The sequence below is a fragment of the Mya arenaria genome, chromosome 12 (assembly GCF_026914265.1).
Source record: "Mya arenaria isolate MELC-2E11 chromosome 12, ASM2691426v1".
NCBI lineage: Eukaryota > Metazoa > Mollusca > Bivalvia > Myida > Myidae > Mya > Mya arenaria.
Genome location: NC_069133.1, coordinates 63,311,353 through 63,332,814, shown reverse-complemented (window position 1 = coordinate 63,332,814; position 21,462 = coordinate 63,311,353). Strand labels below are relative to the sequence as shown.

General features: G+C 36.2%; 1 protein-coding gene across 5 annotated transcripts in view; it reads left to right on the top strand.

Moving 5' to 3' along the window:
- The window catches only part of LOC128212110 (C-terminal-binding protein-like), a 50,433-nt gene that overhangs the window by 24,988 nt on the left and 3,983 nt on the right, over positions 1–21,462 (top strand). The window contains exons 1-9 of one of the 5 annotated variants that reach the window (XM_052917385.1): positions 5,697–5,968; positions 7,776–7,859; positions 11,515–11,638; positions 13,450–13,607; positions 14,667–14,811; positions 15,335–15,640; positions 16,206–16,340; positions 16,608–16,739; positions 19,074–19,253. In XM_052917385.1, coding sequence (XP_052773345.1) covers positions 11,578–11,638; positions 13,450–13,607; positions 14,667–14,811; positions 15,335–15,640; positions 16,206–16,340; positions 16,608–16,739; positions 19,074–19,253 — 1,117 coding nt within the window. In that variant the 5' untranslated portion in view covers positions 5,697–5,968; positions 7,776–7,859; positions 11,515–11,577. The other 4 variants (XM_052917386.1, XM_052917384.1, XM_052917387.1 and 1 more) reach the window with 4 other exon arrangements.

The window sequence follows — 21,462 nt, the reverse complement described above, 5'->3', positions numbered from 1 at the left end:
GTTTTGTGCGGGTTTGCCATAGTTTTTGTTCGGGTTTGCCATATATTTTGTCTTGGTTTGCCATAGTTTTTGTTCAGGTTTGCCTTAGTTTTTGTATGGGTTTGCCATAGTTTTGGGCTGGGTTTGCCATGGTTTATGTCTGGTATTGCTATATAGTTTTTGTCTGGTATTGCTATAGTTTTTGTCAGGGCAATCTTTATCTCTAAATTTTTAATTTTTTTTGCAGCTGACCTTTGAATGTAAGGTGATATTTTCACATTACTGTGTAGGCTGCAGTAGGGACATTTTATTGCATGTTTGACCTGTCTGCGTGAGGTCAGTATTGCCCTCTGTTGACCCAAAAATGCCCTCAGTGGATTGAGTCCAGTGTGTTGTAAATGACCTGCCTCAAAGCCATGCTTTATTTAGAAATTAAGGTTTTAGATAAAGGATATGAGGACTCCAGTTTTTACTTGAAGATTTTTGAGAAAGAAAAAACAACTGCCATCAATTAACACAAAGCTGATTGCCATTCAAACACTTTAACCATTCATTTGATCTATTATTCTTTGTCAATAAGGCCTAAAAGAATGATATCCAAGATAAGAGCAATGGCCTCAAAAATGCAAGGTAGGGTATGGACAAAGAAATGTTTTTGATTTTTAAAGTCCAGTCAAAACAGCAAAGCAACTCTGAATGCTTATTACCTTTTGGTATATATAGTGAATTAAATAATACTCTTATGTTTTTCACTGTAATCAACACAAATGGATTTCACAGTCAACAATAAAAATAAACATAAATATAAAATGTCTTGGGTCGAAAAAGAAAAGGGTCTACTGGGTTTTGCCAGGTTGGGTCGTATTGCCTTTAACACAGGTATTTTTTTCTATGCCTATTTAAATAATAGCACATGCTCCTATAATACAATGAATTTCTTTGACCACAACTTGCAAGCAACATCCGACAAGTGACCAGGCATGGTGGCGCCCCTTGTGCTGTTCATGTCACAAAGTGATGTATGCCTATATTTTGTGTTCATGCTTTTAAATCAAATTAAATATCAATACTATTCTATAATTCAAAATGGACAATACACTATAAAAAAATTCACTACCTTATGAACGTTGTCATGATACAAAATGAATGCTTATTTTTCGCACTTTACGCTGTCCATCACTTTTTTAGCCCTTTTAAGGAGTATTCCTGGTTCTAGAGGGTGGCATGTGATGCACAGACAATGAGGCATTATTCAGTAAGCAGACTCAAACATAGTTTAATATTATTTATTGCGCAATATTCAGGTAGAAAATTAAGAAGTATTTGGTAGGCAGTGGGTGGGGGAGGAGGTTAAACCCTCTTTAATGAAGTAGTTAAAATAAGACAGTGATCTTTAACGCACTTGACTTCTGTAAAAATACCTAATGCATGTAATTAATAATACTAATGTGACAAAATGAATCTTTAGCTGTTAATTGGAAAGTTATTCAGATCACAGGCATTTAATTGTAATGTATTTTCATACAGGTGTTGGACTCATATTGGTTCATAATTATGTAACATGTGTAATATTAACTAGGAAGAAGGAGAAGACTGGTTTAGCTCTACCTGTAAAGATATTGATGAGATCAACCAGCTAGAGGATCACTGCCTATCTTTATACAAGTGTAATAACAGATACTGAATTTAACAAAGGGAAATAGCCAGCTTGTAGGTATTTAGTAATACAGGTAAATTCTGCTGCCCTATTTATATCTCCGCCAGTCATTGAGGACAATTAGTCATGTATAATAAACATGCGGGCTGGCGTGAAGCAAGGTGGGCAGGAGTGTAGCAATGCCGCAGTGTAAAAGGTAAATGAATGTCTAATTGTTAAACATTCATATAATCCCAGCAGGGTATTTAGTTCCTTGAAATTGACCTGTCTGTTTTATAAACAATGAAATTTTGTGATTTAATCAGTTAATAATTTAATCAAGCTAAAAATACAACCTGTGTGATGAACAGCTTAATGTTAGGTAACTTTTGGGAAATGTGTCTCTTGGTATGTATTGTGTATGTTATTGGCAATTAGAAAATTTCTACATCTTTCACTAGTTAAGTACATAGGAGTAACTATCTTGATATTATATTGTCCAATTTACATAAACAAACTAAATCCCTTTGCCAAGTGAAATATTTAATTTGCCTTTTGTACATGTCAAATAATTCTCCATGTCACCAGCCTGCTAAAAACAGGTGCAATAATATTGTTTTCTGAATGACCTACTAGGTATGCCCCTGCCCGGTGAAACTTCTTGCCTGTTCTTGTTACAGTGCATAGTTAAGATTTTCAATCCCGCGCTGAGCATGCTCTTGTTCCTGTATTAAATCATACACCCAGCTCATGTATATATACAGGAGTGGCACACTTAGCAGGTAAAATTAGATAGCTTATGTCAATTGAAAAACAAGCTTGAGAATTGTTAAACTCTTCATTGACGTGGGGTTTTGCTTCAAAGAATGATATTAAATCTGTTTAGTACATGCGACATTTTGAATTGAAGATTTTGATTTTCTTACAGTTGTAAACCACTATTGAAATCAATCTGCATGCTTTCTTTCATATGATGTTAAAGATATTAGCCAGTATTAAAAAGATAGGTGCGCTGTGTTTTTGGTTTTCAGAGTACACATTTCAACATGATATCGGGTCATCTTTGATTTGATATTTTGTAGAAAGTAAAGTTTCTTTGAACAATTTTTGTATGTGAAAATCATTGTGATTTAATTATTTTTGCATTAAAAGTTTTGGCAAATTTTCACTCGCAAATGATATACTTGCCACCTGCACTGTATCTGGTATACTGCCACCTGCACTGTATCTGGTATACTGCCATCTGCACTGTATCTGGTATACTGCCACCTGCACTGAATCTGGTATACTGCCACCTGCACTGTATCTGGAATACTGCCACCTGCACTGTATATGGTATACTGCCATCTGCACTGTATCTGGTATACTTGCCACCTGCACTGTATCTGGTATACTGCCACCTGCACTGTATATGGTATACTGCCATCTGCACTGTATCTGGTATACTGCCACCTGCACTGTATCTGGTAGACTTGCCACTGCACACTACCTAACTGGTAGACTTGCCACTGCACACTACCTAACTGGTAGACTTGCCACTGCACACTACCTAACTGGTAGACTTGCCACTATAGGCCTTTCTCTGCCCTTCACATGGGTCAGAATATCTGACCCATTCCCAATGCCAAATTGTGTACATAAAAAGCATGGCTTCTTAACTTACTCTTTTAAAATGGGAACAAATTCATTAGGAACAATATTGTTCATTTACAATTATCAATGCATTTATCAGCAATTCTGGGCAAAATTCATGATGGACACTAATTTCACATAAATGGAGCCCAAAATGATGATTTTGTTGATTATTTTTATTCTTATTATTGCCGATTAAAACATCGCTTGAAAAAAACTCATAAGTAGCTTTTCATCTGCATTCCTAACAGTAATATGTGACATCTGCAATACTATGGGTAGGCTTTCTATTTGCACTCTTATTGGTAGATTTGGTCTGTATTTTATCAGTAGTGTTGCCATCTACATTAATTGGTGGACTTCTCACTGTCATTTAAATTGTATATTTGCCATCTGTATTTTAACATGTTAACTTGCTATCTGCATTTCAATTGGTAAGGTCTCTGTCTGCACTGTAACTGGTAAACTGATGAGAACTTGCCCTCTGCATTTCAATTGGTAAGGTCTCTGTCTGCACTGTAACTGGTAAACTGATGAGAACTTGCCCTCTGTATTTCAATTGGTAAGGTCTCTGTCTGCACTGTAACTGGTAAACTTATGTGAACTTGCCCTCTGCATTTCAATTGGTAAGGTCTCTGTCTGCACTGTAACTGGTAAACTGATGTGAACTTGCCATCTGCATTTCAATTGGTAAGGTCTCTGTCTGCACTGTAACTGGTAAACTTATGTGAACTTGCCCTCTGCATTTCAATTGGTAAGGTCTCTGTCTGCACTGTAACTGGTAAACTGATGAGAACTTGCCATCTGCATTTCAATTGGTAAGGTCTCTGTCTGCACTGTAACTGGTAAACTTATGTGAACTTGCCCTCTGCATTTCAATTGGTAAAGTCTCTGTCTGCACTGTAACTGGTAAACTGATGTGAACTTGCCCTCTGCATTTCAATTGGTAAGGTCTCTGTCTGCACTGTAACTGGTAAACTGATGTGAACTTGCCCTCTGCATTTCAATTGGTAAAGTCTCTGTCTGCACTGTAACTGGTAAACTGATGTGAACTTGCCCTCTGCATTTCAATTGGTAAGGTCTCTGTCTGCACTGTAACTGGTAAACTGATGTGAACTTGCCATCTGCATTTCAATTGGTAAGGTCTCTGTCTGCACTGTAACTGGTAAACTTATGTGAACTTGCCCTCTGCATTTCAATTGGTAAAGTCTTTGTCTGCACTGTAACTGGTAAACTGATGTGAACTTGCCCTCTGCATTTCAATTGGTAAAGTCTCTGTCTGCACTGTAACTGGTAAACTGATGTGAACTTGCCATCTGCATTTCAATTGGTAAGGTCTCTGTCTGCACTGTAACTGGTAAACTGATGTGAACTTGCCATCTGCATGTATTTGGTAAAGTCTCTGTCTGCACTGTAACTGGTAAACTGATGAGAACTTGCCCTCTGCATTTATTTGGTAAGGTCTCTGTCTGCACTGTAACTGGTAAACTGATGTGAACTTGCCATCTGCATTTATTTGGTAAAGTCTCTGTCTGCACTGTAACTGGTAAACTGATGAGAACTTGCCCTCTGCATTTATTTGGTAAAGTCTCTGTCTGCACTGTAACTGGTAAACTGATGAGAACTTGCCCTCTGCATTTATTTGGTAAGGCCTCTGTCTGCACTGAAACTGGTAAACTGATGAGAACTTGCCATCTGCACTGTAACTGGTACACTGATGTGAACTTGCCATCTGCACTGTAACTGGTACACACACTGATGTGAACTTGCCATCTGCACTGTAACTGGTACACTGATGTGAACTTGCCATCTGCACTGTAACTGGAACACTGATGTGAACTTGCCATCTGCACTGTAACTGGTACACTGATGTGAACTTGCCATCTGCACTGTAACTGGAACACTGATGTGAACTTGCCATCTGCATTTCAATTGGTAAGGTCTCTGTCTGCAATGTAACTGGTACGCAGATGCCATTTAACTGGTTAAAGTTATTGTTTTCATTTTACTGGATGTACCTAGTAATGTGCGCTTTAACTGGAAGACTTGCCATTATATTTGGTAGGGGCAAATGATGTATTCAATAACTGTTTTAAGTTATCATATATGATTTATACAGTCATGTCCATTAGTAAAAAGGCAAGCATTATTATTTTTCAGGCATGTGATAAAAAAGCTACATTGTTTACAACTGTCCTATAAAAAACATCAATAAAAAAAAAAAATACACAACTACACCAAGCATCATATTTGTTAAACATTTTCATGGCTTACATAACGTGAGACAGGAATGTGGCTGCATGTTTTTTCTCTTGGCTGGATTGTCTAGCCACTAAGTTCAATGGCGAGATATTTTCACTACTGTTAGAATCACACACTCTGCACAAGCTGTCTATGTACATGAGGCGAGGTCTAGATTAGACAGAAAACAGTTTAGCCAGCGATGGGATACTAGCTGACACTGTGCTATAGCTTCTAGGATCAATAGTCAAAATCAGATAAATAGGTTCGGTTTCCAATTGTACATTGCAAACCCCAGTTATACATTGTACATTGCTGATTTGCACCGTGATCTTTTATCAAACGCTCTGGAAATCTTGTGTGTAATTCTGTGTCTGTGTATTTCTTTTAAGTGAATCCTCTGTCTTTAAGAAGTCCTCAGTTTGTGGATTTCACTGTTTTACCTTCAAAGTGGTGTTTACGGGATCTTATATTCTAAAGGTAATATTATTTTTGTTATTGTACTATTACGGTGTGTGTTAAACTTTAACTAGTGCTAATAAATTGTTTTTTTATTAGGCTTAAGTCATTATAGCATACCTTTAGTGAATGGGCAAGTCTCACTATGTGGGTTACGTTTTAAAAATAGGAAGTATCATGAGTGACACGCATCGCTGAACTCTGTTTGGGCTCGATAACGGAGAGTTTGAAACTGAAACAAATCTCTCGCTCTCTCGTAATTGTACATGAAGGCCAGTTTGCCCTGGTTTATTGGTAAAGCTTGGTCTCCACTGATTCTCGATGATATTCGCTTTTGTGCAGTGTGCTAGATGAAATCAGTTATTGTGACATTTTATCTTAATACATGTATACACACTAACATTAATGCTTTACTTCAGAAGTACTGTATCACCGCAGATAAAGTTTAAAGTGTTTGAACGAAGGAGTTTACATGTGACAGTGTTACCATTTAAAGGTTTAATAATTTGGTAGTACATTGAATCTACTAACTCTATGTAGTTGTTTATTTTTGATCATGTTGGATGGTTAAGCAGATTAAGTGCGGTTCTTTGATCTAACTTGATCGGAGGATTAACATTGCAGATCAGTCTGTTATTGTTCATGAAGCACATAAAAGTGTCCGAGAGGACCTATTGTTTAATACAGGTAGTATTTTCATGTTTTCATGGAATTTACTTTTACATTAACCATCAGGGGATTGAAAATCATGTCATTTCATGAAAACAAATATCTTTGCTGATGAATTTGCCTTCACAAGATGTGGGGGGAAAACAACACTTTCTTTCAAGAAAAGGAATTATTTGAAAGATCAGAGGGAAGGGAGATGCTGCGGCAGCCGCTGAATGTCTTTAGAAAATATGATGTGTTGACAACAATTATTGATGTTTTCTGGGAATTTCTCTCCTTAACAGATAATTGGTAGTTCTGTGTCTTGTAATAAAACTATGTAACAGAAAAAAAATTAAAACGACTGTTTATTTATAGACGTCAACCATACTGATGCAGAAGAAAAAATGAAATATAGGATTAACTTTGTATATTCTGTTTCAAGAACATAGTTTTTATTTGGTGACAAACTTTATTCACTTTTGTTGACTTTATAAATAAATATTTAATGAATTATTGATCAAACTTAAGATGTTTCAAATTCAGAAAATATCTTCCTTGTCAAATTGTTTTTCATTCCTTGTCAAGTTGTTTTCATTTGTTATTTTAGGGGGTACAATGATATTTGTAATACCAATGTTCATGACTTTATCATGACTTAATCATGGTAATAGTATATGCTATTGGTGTTATCGCTATTTTTGCCAACAGATTGTCCCTGACTGTTTGGTGGTGTTTCCCATTGTCCCTGACTGTTTGGTGGTGTCCCCCCCCCCCCCCCCCCAACAGTTATGGGCTGAAATTCCCAATGCTGAAGCACAAACTTTTTTCTCAAAAGTGAATAATAAAAAAAAATCCACACCAAACCATTTTTTTATGGAAGAGGTGATTTATTTTTAACTGCCCCCACTTTTATCACATTCTTTTAACTTTTCTGTTGATTTTTATAGCATTTTTCTTCCATCATATAACATTTAATAATAAAAGCCCCATAAGTCAATAATTTTTTAATTCGTTGAAATTTTCAAAAACATCTTATGATTAATAGTTTGTGATATGTCATTCTTGTATAACTCTTATGCCTTTCAATATTTTTAGAGCAAAATCACCTGATAAGCCTATTTTGTTGTCAATGGATGGACTGCAGGCCCAATCTGATATATTTCCTGTATATTTGCAGATCTTAACGACCATGTAAGGGATGTTTTGGCCAGCGACCTGACACCTGGTGCAAGCCATCTCCACATCTTCACAGTTAGAACCGGTTAGTGACTTATCCTCCTGGGGTGTGCCTATTGCTGAGCAAAAACTGACCTCAAGCATATTATCAATGTAAAATAAGTTCAGTAGTGAAGGGTAAGCCTGGCTAGGCTTGATGGGCTAAAATGCATGCATGACATTATCAGTGTTGTATTTTGTTGGGCTTGGGCTATAGGAGCAGTGATCGAGATGAAATACATGTTCAGCTCTCCTGTTCTTATGGGTTGTCGATTTCTATGGACAAAAACTTGTAGTATTTTCTCGGATAAGAATATGATTATATTCAGCTTCCTTATTTTATTGGTTGCAGATGTAGACTTGAAGTATATTAACAGGTTGACATACACGTGAAGTTTCCATGAAGGTTGAGCTTAACTGAGGAGCCAAAATAAATCACCATCAGTTAACTTTGAGATGTGACTCAAGTCTGGGGGTTAACTTTGAGATGTGACTCAAGTCTGGGGGTTAACTTTGAGATGTGACTCAAGTCTGGGGGTTAACTTTGAGATGTGACTCAAGTCTGGGGGTTAACTTTGAGGTGTGACTCAAGTCTGGGGGTTAACTTTGAGATGTGACTCAAGTCTGGGGGTTAACTTTGAGATGTGACTCAAGTCTGGGGGTTAACTTTGAGGTGTGACTCAAGTCTGGGGATTAACTTTGAGATGTGACTCAAGTCTGGGGGTTAACTTTGAGATGTGACTCAAGTCTGGGGGTTAACTTTTAGGTGTGACTCAAGTCTGGGAGTTAACTTTGAGGTGTGACTCAAGTCTGGGAGTTAACTTTGAGGTGTGACTCAAGTCTGGGAGTTAACTTTGAGGTGTGACTCAAGTCTGGGAAAGTAGCATTGTTTCGTGTGTATTCCTTTTTGGAATGGGTTTCTATTTCAGAGACTGTATGAACAATATGTTGGAATATTTAAACAGATGTTAAAAACAGATATATATTTATTGCTTTATTGTTTTTGACTTTGTATACTGGACATTGTTAATTGTAACACCATTAACAATATAATGACCAGAGGTATTAAAAATGAAACAACTGTCTCCAAATGATAATAAACAGCATTATAATTTACTATACGAAACAGTTTTAACTGAGCTGTATAAATGTAGCTTTGGCAAAAAGAATATAACAATATAATAATACATTTCTGAATTACTTTTAATGTAGAGCATAAACTCATTTAGAATGACTGATATTCTAAATATAGACTGCACTTCTAGCTTATTTTGGTTTAAAGATAAAGGATTTCGGCTTTTATTTCCATCTCTTTATCTTCAAATAAGCTGAGCAAAATACACTGTCAATAGGAATCTTTTTATCAGGGAGGTACAGAGATGAGCTGGTTATAAAGCCTCATGTATATTGACCAGCCATGGCTACATGATAGAATTTATTGAGGACTGCTAGCTAGCAATAATATTACTGCAAGAAAACTCAATGTGATTCATGTAAGCTATGGGCTAAACATGTTAGTGCACTGCCTTTGGTATTTTTAAGTATTGATCAATGAACAACTACGCCTAATATTATAGGCCCTATCAATGTAAATAAACACTTGGAGATATGGTTGTATTGCTGTAAAATACAGTCACAATTTCACATGTAATAAGATCTGTCAGACTTGAGGGGGGAATGTACATGTATGCTGTGTACATGTATACAAGGCAGGGCTTTATCAGTAGGTTGGTTATAAGAGTGTAAGTGCATAGGGAATACATGATAACTGATCTAAATCGGAGCATTAAGAAACTAAGTCTCGCTATGCACTTAATTTTAACTAGGTCATATTTTAGCGGTAGTGTAAAATGCACTTTAATGAAAGAGCCATGTTCCTTATCCATGCAGCGGGGTGTTATGCTTTAAGAAAGCAAGTAGTGAAATTAAAGGTAGATGACTAATGTTGAAAGGTATGCGCTAATAATAATCTTTGTATACTACCTGTATTTTGTGTATTCAATGTGTGGAGTATTTGTGGTTGTCTGCCTTCCTTACATGTATACTTAATTTCCGTATGTGAAAAAAAGCTGTGCATGTTTCATACTGTGCAGAAGCTGTGGTTAAGTTTAACTTGGGATAAACAGCTGAATTTAATTTGGGAATGTGCTTTACAGTCATAACATATATGCTTTAGTGGTTCAGTCTGAGTTGTCTAGATGCATTGTGAATATTAACTGAAGTATTTAGAACACAAAAAAAGATGCTATAATCTGAATGAATGGGGAATTCTTTTCCTTTCATTGAAACAACATACAGAGAAATGGGGAAGCAAATCTTGCCATTTTTTTTTTTCAAAATTTTAATGCAGATTATCTACAAGAGGACAACATTGGGTCTTATAAATCGCGATGTGGTATCATACCCTTAGGATAAATGTTTATTTATTTGATAGACAATGAAAATTAAAGTATTGTCATAGAAAAAAATTGTGCCATGGTCTGATTAATGAAAACAGATGGGCATTGGCATTTACATTCAGTTTAGCCTACATACCGTAAATGACTGGGGGGTATAAGACGATAGGGGGTATTAGACGCAGGCAAAAAAATCTGAGAAAAACTTTTAATCTAAGTTTTGGGTTAAAGGACGCATAGAAATTATGTCAAAATCGTCAGCCAATCTTGGCCACCATGTTTGTGGACAGTGACGGGGAAAAAAAAATTCGTGAAAATAGCGATGGTTATCTTTAAAACCATATAATGATAATGCAAAATATGTTTCATTTTTATTCGTTTCATGTTAGGATAGGCACTGAAAATTACTTAGTTTGACAATTTGTTTCTGGATGGCACAGGAATGTACCTTTTATGACTATTTGTAAGATTTTTTTCTAACAGTATATCGTAAATGAGAATGAATAGGGAAGTTACTGTATGCAAAAGCTTTATATTGTAGGGGCTTGTTCTCAAAGTGTCAACACCTGGACATGGAAAAGTGCGAAAAATAATGACCATTATTGCATCAGTTTGTAGTATTGGTATGTTAAAGAGGTCTAAAGGAAGTGCGAATTTTTCACACCTTATCGTACAACTGACAAAAATATTTTGACAGTGCCCAACTTTGCTTTTTTATATGCATGTTTATTTATTGTTTTATTCAAATTAATACTGAATAATTTTAATAATTTAAATCATACAATATTTATTTTTTTAAATTATAAACATCTTGCGATATACCGTATCCCGATCTTCAACTGCCGTTTTAATCGGTATATACTCAATCGATATGACACGAGTAACTTCCCTTTCTACATAAATCTAAACAAACCCTTGACCTGAAATCGACCTCAGAAAAAAGTTTAAAAGCTTGTTACTGAGTATTATACGCAGGCATTTTTTTACATCGAAATCTGAGGGGGAAAAAAACGTCTAATACCCAGTCATTTACTGTAACATTGCAGACAAAGGGTTCATATTGACCAATCTCGTCACTTTCATGTCTGCTCGACTAGTCATTTCTCATCTTAACTTTACACAAAATGGAAGCAATTTTTATGGGCATTCAATTTTGGCCAATTTTCACAAACAGCCAGATCGCACAATTCACTCCAGAGTTATGGCCCTTGAATTGTCAAATGTGATCAGAATGAAAAAGGGGGCATTGTCAAATTCAGTTTGCAGAATGTTAGTATTTAAACCTTGTATACATCATTGTTTCAGGTACTTTAAAGGCTCGTGTGAGCTGGTCTAGCCGCTGGCAGAGTGGAGGAGACTCCACGATACATGGAAAACGGGAAAGGCTTCCAACCCCTGAAGAGACCCAGACTAGACGGACCAACAACCAGTAGGACACCTTTGGATTGTTTAAAATTTTGCTATTTAAACTAAATCCAACTTCAAACACCCGGAAGGCCACATTTTTTTTTTGAAAATTGTTTTATTTTTTCGAGGTCCTTTTTTCTGATATTTTATAAAAAAAAAAGAAAAGAAAAAAGAACAATTTGCCCCTAGAATTTACTTAGAAATACAGGCTTGTTTTGGCATCTGCTGCAGTGCTCTTGATAGATTGGGGCCAAATACTATTAGGTGTCTGTCTTTGAACAAGAGATTGTTGAAGTGTTTATAGATAAAGATATATGTATAAATTTGTAAAACAATGATTCCTCTCCATTATCTTGTTTAGACTGTTTAAAGGTTATCGACAGTGCAAGAAATCTTGGGGAGTCAATTATATGGGGAAAAAAAGGAAGGTTCAAAGAATTGCTTGATGCATTTACTTCTGCTTACAAACAATGGAGTATGTTTTCATCATAAGCATCATATTCGCAGAAAAGCCCTGAATGGCCTTATTGTCCAAGCACCCTAATGTTCAACACTTATACCTTAATGTTGGTTGAAGATTAGGAAGTATTGTTTATTCAAAATTTGTAAGTATTGTTTTTTAGGAGTTAAAAGCATTGTTTGTCCAAGGTTAGAAAGTATCGTTTGTCCAAGGTTTGGAAGTATTGTTTGACCAAGGTAAGGAACTATGGTTTGGAAGTATTGTTTGCCCAAGGTAAGGCAGTATTGTTTGTCCAAGGTTAGGAAGTATTGTTTGTCCAAGGTAAGAAAGTAATGTTTGTCCATGGTGTGGAAGTATTGTTTGTCCAAGGTAAGGAAGTATTGTTTGTCCAAGGTAAGGAAGTATTGTTTATCTAAGGTAAGGAAGTATTGTTTGTCCAAGGTTTGGAAGTATTTTTTGTCCAAGGTTAGGAAGTATTGTTTGGACATATTGTTTGTCCACGGTTAGGAAGTATTCTTTGTCCAAGGTTTGGAAGTATTGTTTGTCCAAGGTAAGGAAGTATTGTTTGTCCAAGGTAAGGAAGTATTGTTTATCAAAGGTAAGGAAGTATTGTTTGTCCAAGGTTTGGAAGTATTGTTTGTCCAAGGTTAGGAAGTATTTTTTGTCCAAGGTTAGGAAGTATCGTTTGGACATATTGTTTGTCCACGGTTAGGAAGTAACCTTTGTCCAAGGTTTGGAAGTATTCTTTGTCCAAGGTTAGGAAATATTGTTTGTCCAAGGTTTGGAAGTATTGTTTATCCAAGGTTTGGAATTATTGTTTGTCCAAGGTTTGGAATTATTGTTTGTCCAAGGTTAGTAAGTTTTGTTTGTCCAAGGTTTGGAAGTATTGTTTGTCCAAGGTTAGGAAGTATTGTTTGTCCAAGGTAAGGAAGTATTGTTTGTCCAAGGTTAGGAAGTATTGTTTGTCCAAGGTTTGGAAGTATTGTTTGTCCAAGGTTAGGAAGTATTGTTTGTCCAAGGTTAGTAAGTATTGTTTGTCCAAGGTTTGGAGGTATTGTTTGTCCAAGGTTTGGAAGTATTGTTTGTCCAAGGTTAGTAAGTATTGTTAGTCCAAGGTTTGGAAGTATTGTTTGTCCAAGGTTTGGAATTATTGTTTGTCCAAGGTTAGGAAGTATTGTTTGTCCAAGGATTTGAAGTATTGTTTATTCAAAGTTTAATCATATACAATATTTGATTAACCAACCATTTGTCAGCCCCAGGTTCATATTGACCAACTAAAAGTCTTAAATTGACTGATTGAGTGATTGACAATTGTCAGGCACCTTGTTAATTCAATTTTTATTTCATGTTGCAAAAAAATGGTACTTTTTCAGTGTCTATTCGTGGCCCTATACCAAATGGCCCGATGCATCCACGGCCCCTGATTGCCCTGCTGGATGGGCGGGACTGCTCGGTTGAGATGCCAATCTTGAAGGACGTCGCTACAGTGGCCTTCTGTGATGCACAGTCCACAACAGAAATACATGAAAAGGTACTGTTGTTTTGTCAAGATTATCATACATGTAATGGTGGTTTTTTGGCAAGCAAACATGCATTATAAATGCATTTGATTTCCAACTATTCTTGTCACATTGCTTCTTTTCAATTCATGTGGAGTAAGATTCTGCTGGGAAAAAATCTTGTTTTTACATGAATTTTCATGTTTTAATGCCTAAAGATAATATGAATGCTGAGTTGTATTGATTGGTATATTCCATTCTGAGAAAATAATTCTGGACATAGTAAGAAAATAGGCTTAAATTGTATAGAGATTAAATGGAAACTTTGGATAACTCACACTCAAGATTTCGGAATACAAGTTGCAAAAATGTCTCATTGGGTTACCTATGGTCATATTTGATTCTGTTTTCATAGAAAAATGTAACACTTGTAACACATTTGTAAAAGAACACGAAAGTTTAAAGAAAATTCATTTTGTTTTTTACCTGCAAGTTCATGAACTAAAATTTGCACTGTAAAGAAAGATAACTCTAAATAGTTAATGACTTTGATTTTTTTCTCGTGATGATTATCCCTCTTGATGGAAGACATTTAAGCCATATATCACTCTTCATCATAATGCAATGTATGCAGACTTTATACTTGAATGGTGAGAGGATACTTGTTTGTTATCAGTCATTCATGGCTGTTTCAAGGTTAAGTTGATTACAAATTACCCAGGGGATTTAAATATGTTCAGATGTTTTCTATGCTTAACATTATTCAATTATTTAAACATGTGTTTCGCAAAGGTGATGTGCTGTTTCAATTAAGCTTCTATAGCTAGAACCTATTAAGAAAGTAAAATCTTTATGATCAACTGATGCCTTGAAAGTCATCAATAATTACTTAAAATGTTTGTACTGACTGTGAAATATAATACATTTCAGTAGTTTAAGTGGCACTTAGTGCCCAAATGTGACCTCACCAACATATAGATGAAATTATGGTACTAAATGAAGGTCATTCGCAAGAAATGGACATAATAGGGTTTTTGATATATCAGTATTGTGAAGCTTGGCTTTGAAATGATATAACCCTTCCATTACAGGTTTTAAACGAGGCAGTGGGGGCTCTCATGTGGCACTCCATAACGTTGACCAAAGAGGACTTGGAGAAATTCAAAAGTCTACGAGTCATTGTACGCATAGGGAGTGGATTCGATAACGTCGATGTAAAGGCAGCTGGCGAGTTTGGTAGGGATTTTACAAATTATGCTTAAGTTTATTTGCGTGTATGTAAAGTAAATTCAGCTTCTAGTCATCATTGAAAAGCTTTTAAGTTCAGTGATTCATTTTGAAAGGCTTGAAAGTGTCTTTTGGACTCTCATAATTCAAAACCATGGTTCCTGAGCTAAACAATTGAGAGTGAAAGGCATAGTTTTATGCCTGCGGATGCACAAGTTGAAGACTTTTGACTGTAAGACAGTGTTGGCTGGTGCCAAAAGCCTTACTTAAAAACACTTCAGTGGAAGTTGCTAGTTCCCTTTAAGTTTGATATCCATGTATAGAGCTACAGGTAACTTTTTACAAAAGTCTATTGCACACCCTTATGTAAGTTTTTAGTGCATTGTGCACCTTTGTTTTTCATTTAATAAAGTGTAATGGCTATTGTAAAAATGTACTGGCGCATTGAATTTATTCTGGGGACCTTTATCTGTAGCTCTGCGTGTAATATAATTTATTTAAATGTGGTAAAAAAGTGAGTGTTTGATTTCAGGAATCGCAGTGTGTAATGTTCCCGGATATGGGGTGGAGGAAGTGGCGGACTCTACAATATGTTTGATATTAAACTTGTACAGACGCACATACTGGTTAGCAAACATGGTTCGCGAGGGCAAAAAAGTGTCTGGGCCGGAATCGTTACGAGAGGCAGCAGCAGGATCGGCGAGAATACGTGGAGATACGTTGGGAATAGTTGGACTTGGCCGCGTTGGTCAGGCCGTTGCTCTCAGAGCTAAAGTGTTTGGGTTTAATGTAATTTTCTATGATCCTTACCTACCTGACGGAGTGGAAAAATCATTAGGTGAGTTGATTAAGGGCTTTGCTGTAGTTCATTGACGTGTTTGTTTTTGGTCATCATCCAAAATGAGCCCTTTAATGCATGGGTTTACTCCATAAATATATTTACACTATATCTGCTCATTTTAAGCTTGTCTGGTTTTTGAAGAAAAGTAAACGTATGTCATAGCCTTGGCATCTACTTGGCCATTACTCCAAAATTGTTCAAGATTTTCAAATGAAACTTGGTACACATGAAGCAAAGCCCATGTGTTTGGCTATGATAAGTATTAAGCCCATTTTGATTAAGAAGAACAGAGTTGGAGTTTGCACCTGTGCTTGTGGTCTTTGACCGAATAAATATTTCCAAACAGAAATTTGGTAATAAAAGATTTAAACCAAACCTCAATCTTCTCTTATATAATAACGTAACATGAATTCTAACAAAAATTTGTGCAAGATTATCGAGAAGGCGTCATCATTTTTACCCTATTAACAGCAATGTGATGGAGAATTTATCTAATGATATGGTGATGTGAAAATATAATTTTTATTTACTTTGTTAAATAGCCAACTCTTGTTTATTACAGGCATTACACGGGTATACACACTTCAAGACCTTTTGTTTCAAAGTGACTGTGTGTCACTACATTGCAACTTGAACGAACATAATCATCATCTTATCAATGACTACACCATCAAACAAATGAGACCAGGTAATAACAGTACGTATATATATTCTAAAAGCATGCGACGCAACTTTTTTCTAAGGCGTGCTATCAATTCTTTAGCTAGATTAAGTAATTATTTCTAACAAAAAAGTTCATTGAATAATTATTAATTTATTATGTACAGATTCCATCACATTTGTTGAACTTTTGAATAACTTTGATTATGGTGTATAAATGAAAGAAATGAAAACAATTTCAGAAATGTTGTTTATTGCACTTTACAAATGGTGACATTTCTGTTTCATAATGCTGTCATTACAGGTGCGTTCCTGGTAAACACAGCGCGAGGAGGTCTGGTCGATGAGCATGCATTGGCCGCAGCGCTTAAAGACGGTCGCGTTAGAGCAGCTGCACTAGATGTCCACGAGAACGAACCTTTCGTATTGTCACAGAGTAAGTTTGTTCGTTAGCTTGTCGGTTGAGGTATCATTTACTGGGTGTTCGTAGTAGGCTGCAAGATAAGTACATGAAGCTTAATACACAATTGGCAATATGTGAATGTCCTGACCGTAATGCAAGAACTCATTATTGGCTTCTATATATTTATGTGCTCTTATGGATTTCAAAGTCACGGATGTGATGCAAGACCCATAACTCTAGCTTAAATAATTGTTGACTGCTGTCTTTTATTGACTGAGAAAGCAGTAATGTTTGAATCAGCATGGAGTACTCTGTTTAATGATATTAATCATTTTGTAGGACACTGATACCTTCGAGTGTTTGTGGCAGACTGTCTATATCATATTTTCTATGTTTACCCTTTGAAACTGTGTCATGGTTTCAGAAATTCCATGAATTAACATTGAGAAAATGTTTTGAAAAGGTATTTTGTTATATTCTGCTGCATTGAGTAAGTCTAGAAACACATGTTATATTTGCCGCTGCTAAATGGCTAAATTAGTACTTCCCTTGTTCATAAAACTAGATGTGAGGATATCTTGTGTAAGTTTGTTTCTAAATGTTTTTATATTGTTGAAGGTTTCTAATACGATGTACCTGTAAATAATCATCTCTTTTGGCTATGTATATAGCATAAGTTTGGGTTAATTGAGTGAAATCTAGACTGTTCTTATTTGTCAAATACAGTCCTGGACCTGGGTACATGTAAACAACCTGTCTGCAGTTAAACTGCGTCAAACAAGTTTTTATACACCTAAACAGCTGAATGCTAGTTTTTGTATGCTCTTTTTAACAATAAATTGGATATCCTTGCCAGTCAAGTAACGAACATCAAACTAAGATGTCCATTTAAGTCCTACTAGCCAGTCAAGTAATAAACATCATGATTAAACAAAGATGTCCATCCAAGTTCTACCTGCCAGTCAGTTAACCAACGAATGTCAAGCCTAAAAACCTTTTTTTATGCCCCCGAAGGTGGGCATATTAAAATCGCACCGTCCGTCCGTCCATCCGGCTCTGTAACTTTCCCTTGTATGGACAGATTTTAAAATAACTTGTCAAATGTGTTCCACGTACCAAGACGACGTGTCGCATGCAAGACCTGTGTCCCTACCTCAAAGGTCAAGGTCACACTTAGTGTTTATTTACAATGGAGTGCTGCATATAAGGACATAGAGTATAGGTTGTCGTGTCCGGGCTGTAACTTTCTCTTGTATGGACGGATTTTAAAATAACTTGCCACATGTGTTCCACATACCAAGACGACGTGTCGCGTGCAAGACCCGTGTCCCTTCCTCAAAGGTCAAGGTCACACTTAGTGTTTATTCACAATGGAGTGCTGCATATAAGGACATAGAGTATAGGTTGTCGTGTCCAGGCTGTAACTTTCTCTTGTATGGACAGATTTTAAAATAACTTGCCACATGTGTTCCACATATCAAGACGATGTGTCGCCTGCAAGACCCGTGTCCCTACCTCAAAGGTCAAGGTCACACTTAGTGTTATTCACAATGGAGTGCTGCATATAAGGACATAAGAGTATAGGTTGTCGTGTCCGGGCTGTAGTTTTCCCTGGTATGGACAGATTTTAAAATAACTTGCCAAATGTGTTCCACGTACCAAGACGACGTGTCGCGTGCAAGACCCTACCTCAAAGGTCAAGGTCACACTTAGTGTTTATTCACAATGGAGTGCTGCATATAAGGACATAGAGTATAGGTTGTTGTGTCCGGGCTGTAACTTTCTCTTGTATGGACAGATTTTAAAATAACTTGCCACATGTGTTCCACATACCAAGACAACATGTCTCGTGCAAGACCTGTGTCCCTACCTCAAAGGTCAAGGTCACACTTAGTGTTTATTTACAATGGAGTGCTGCATATAAGGACATAGAGTATAGATTGTCGTGTCCGGGCTGTAACTTTCCCTTGTATGGACAGATTTTAAAATAACTTGCCACATGTGTTCCACATACCAAGACGACGTGTCGCCTGCAAGACCCTTGTCCCTACCTCAAAGGTCAAGGTCACACTTAGTGTTTATTCACAATGGAGTGCTGCATATAAGGACATAGAGTATAGGTTGTCGTGTCAGGGCTGTTACTTGTGTTTATTCACAAGGGAATTCTGAATATAAGGACATAACAGTGTAGGTTGTCAAGTATGGGTGGTATTTTTTTATGTTCAGAGGCAATTTAAAATAACTTGCCATATGTATTTGACACGTAAAGGCAAGATCAACTTTTCATGTACTGACCTTGTTCGTAGGTCAATGTCACATTCGGGGGCATTCATCACATACTGTGACAGCTCTTGTTTATTTTTACAGGTCCGTTGAAGGATTGCCCGAACCTGGTGTGCACACCTCATTCCTCCTTTTACAGCGAACAGAGCCTTACTGAGTTACGCGAGATGGCTGCGGGCGAGATCCGACGGGCCGTCGTGGGCCGAATACCCGATAGTCTGAGAAATTGTGTCAATAAAGAGTATTTTAGCACTGGCAAACCAGGTGAGTTGACTGATTTTTATTAGTCTTTATCTTAATAGAACTTTCTGTCCGATTGTTGGCTAGTGAAAATAGCGGTTGAAGTTTATTTGAAATACTTTTCTGACATCAATGTTTACAATATTTTCAAAGCTGACAATCAAATGAAAGAAGTTTTTCAATGAATTTAATTTTAACCGTAGGGAAATAGTTGTTTACCATTTCTTATAGTTTTTTCTCCATTTCTAATCTATGGGATTTATTTACTGTTTATAGTTCATTTCTCCCACCACTTCATTGGAGGTATGGCATGAAAAGTTCTGTTATTATTCAAACTGTTCATTGGTTTAATTTCCACTGCAAACAACATGATAAGATTTCTCAGAATCTTGAACATTTTATGACTTAATGTTCACGAAAATATGTCAATCGTCTCTTGATTTAGTTTAAATGCGTGACTTCGCAACTGCTGTGTAAAGGGGCAAAGGGGTAAAATTTCAGTATGTTTGGATTCATCATGCTTTTTGCATATGATTTTGGACTTTTGCTGAAAAAAATGTGCTTGGTTTGTTACATTAGTTTCAATTTGAGGGATTCTGTTCTTGAATGTCTAGGAATGACCGGTGAATGAATGTCTAGGAATGACCGGTGAATGAATGTCTAAGAATGACCGGTGAATGAATGTCTAGGAATGACCGGTGAATGAATGTATGAATGACCGGTGAATGAATGTCTAGGAATGACCGGTGAATGAATGTCTAGGAATGACCAGTGAATGAATGTCAAGGAATGACCGGTGAATGAATGTCTAGGAATGACCGGTGAATGAATGTCTAAGAATGACCAGTGAATGAATGTCTAGGAATGACCGGTGAATGAATGTCTAGGAATGACCATTGAATGAATGTCTATGAATGACCATTGAATGAATGTCTATGAATGACCCTTCATACTGACCGTTACATTAAGTCAAATTAAGACAAATGAAAAGGTCACTTATATTGTTGACAACAATTTCATAGGTGTAACCTTTGAGGGTTGCAAAAACACTATGTGTATTTGTATGTGTAGCACCAAATACATATACAGTCGAAACTCGTTATGTCGACTTTGTCGGGACCTAGGGAATAAAGTTGAGATAACAAACATTCGACACATCCAAATTACAAAAAAGTATCACCAATCCCAACACATTTGAGTTTGATTTATGTCCGACATTCGACTTCTGCAATTGAACGGTCTTGTTACCATCGTAACAAACAGCAAACGTATTATTGAAAAATAAAATGAGAAAAAAATGAATTATTTGTATCAAATCTATTAAATCCACGTTGATGGATTACACAAAACAGATACAAAACCACAATTACATACACTCTTCCATAGTAAGAAAACGGTATAGCCCGTATGACAACAACTTTAAATAGCACATTCCCTATGCCTGTTTGTTTTCTACATACAGAATAGAGAAATTTCCTCGTCACATAACATTTAATGTTATTGAATTTTCCGATGATGTCATCGGTGTCCTTAAGAATTTCAATGAACAGGTTGAGCAATAAATGTCTCTTTAATCAAAAACATAAACAAACAACTTTAATAATTTAACCTCCATTTATGACAGTTTGTTATTTTAACATGCACGATAATTTAGGGACATGCCTCAATCCGTCATGAAAATTTTGCACCTACCACTCGATCTACAGTTCGACATAAGAAACAAGGAAAATGTGTGAAATTCGACCATAGGGACTGAAATAGGAGGTCGACATAGCGAAAAAGTCGAGATAGAAAAATCGACACAAGCAGATTTATTTTATATAGAATAAGAAGGAATAAAATCGACACAAGCAGATTTATTTTATATAGAATAAGAAGGAATAAATTTGGGGGCCGGAGAAAAGTCAACATAACCGGAAAGTCGAGATATCCGACGTTGACATAGCGAGTTTGGACTGTACAAGTTTCTGTTCGGTTTAGAAGTTTTCAACATTTATTTTTGCTCTGTGATGATTACATGAAAAACTATTCTTGTACAATCATTAATGCCTTTCTTAACTTGTACAGTGTACACATACCTGGATGACATAGTGCACGGAAAGTAGTCTGCATATATCTTTACAAGTAGTGTATTGCAACTTATATTATCCATATTATCCTTTTTAAGGAATTAAGCTTTTATTGAAAGCTAAATTCAGCGATCTTAGATTTTTATCATAGTTACTTAGGAAAA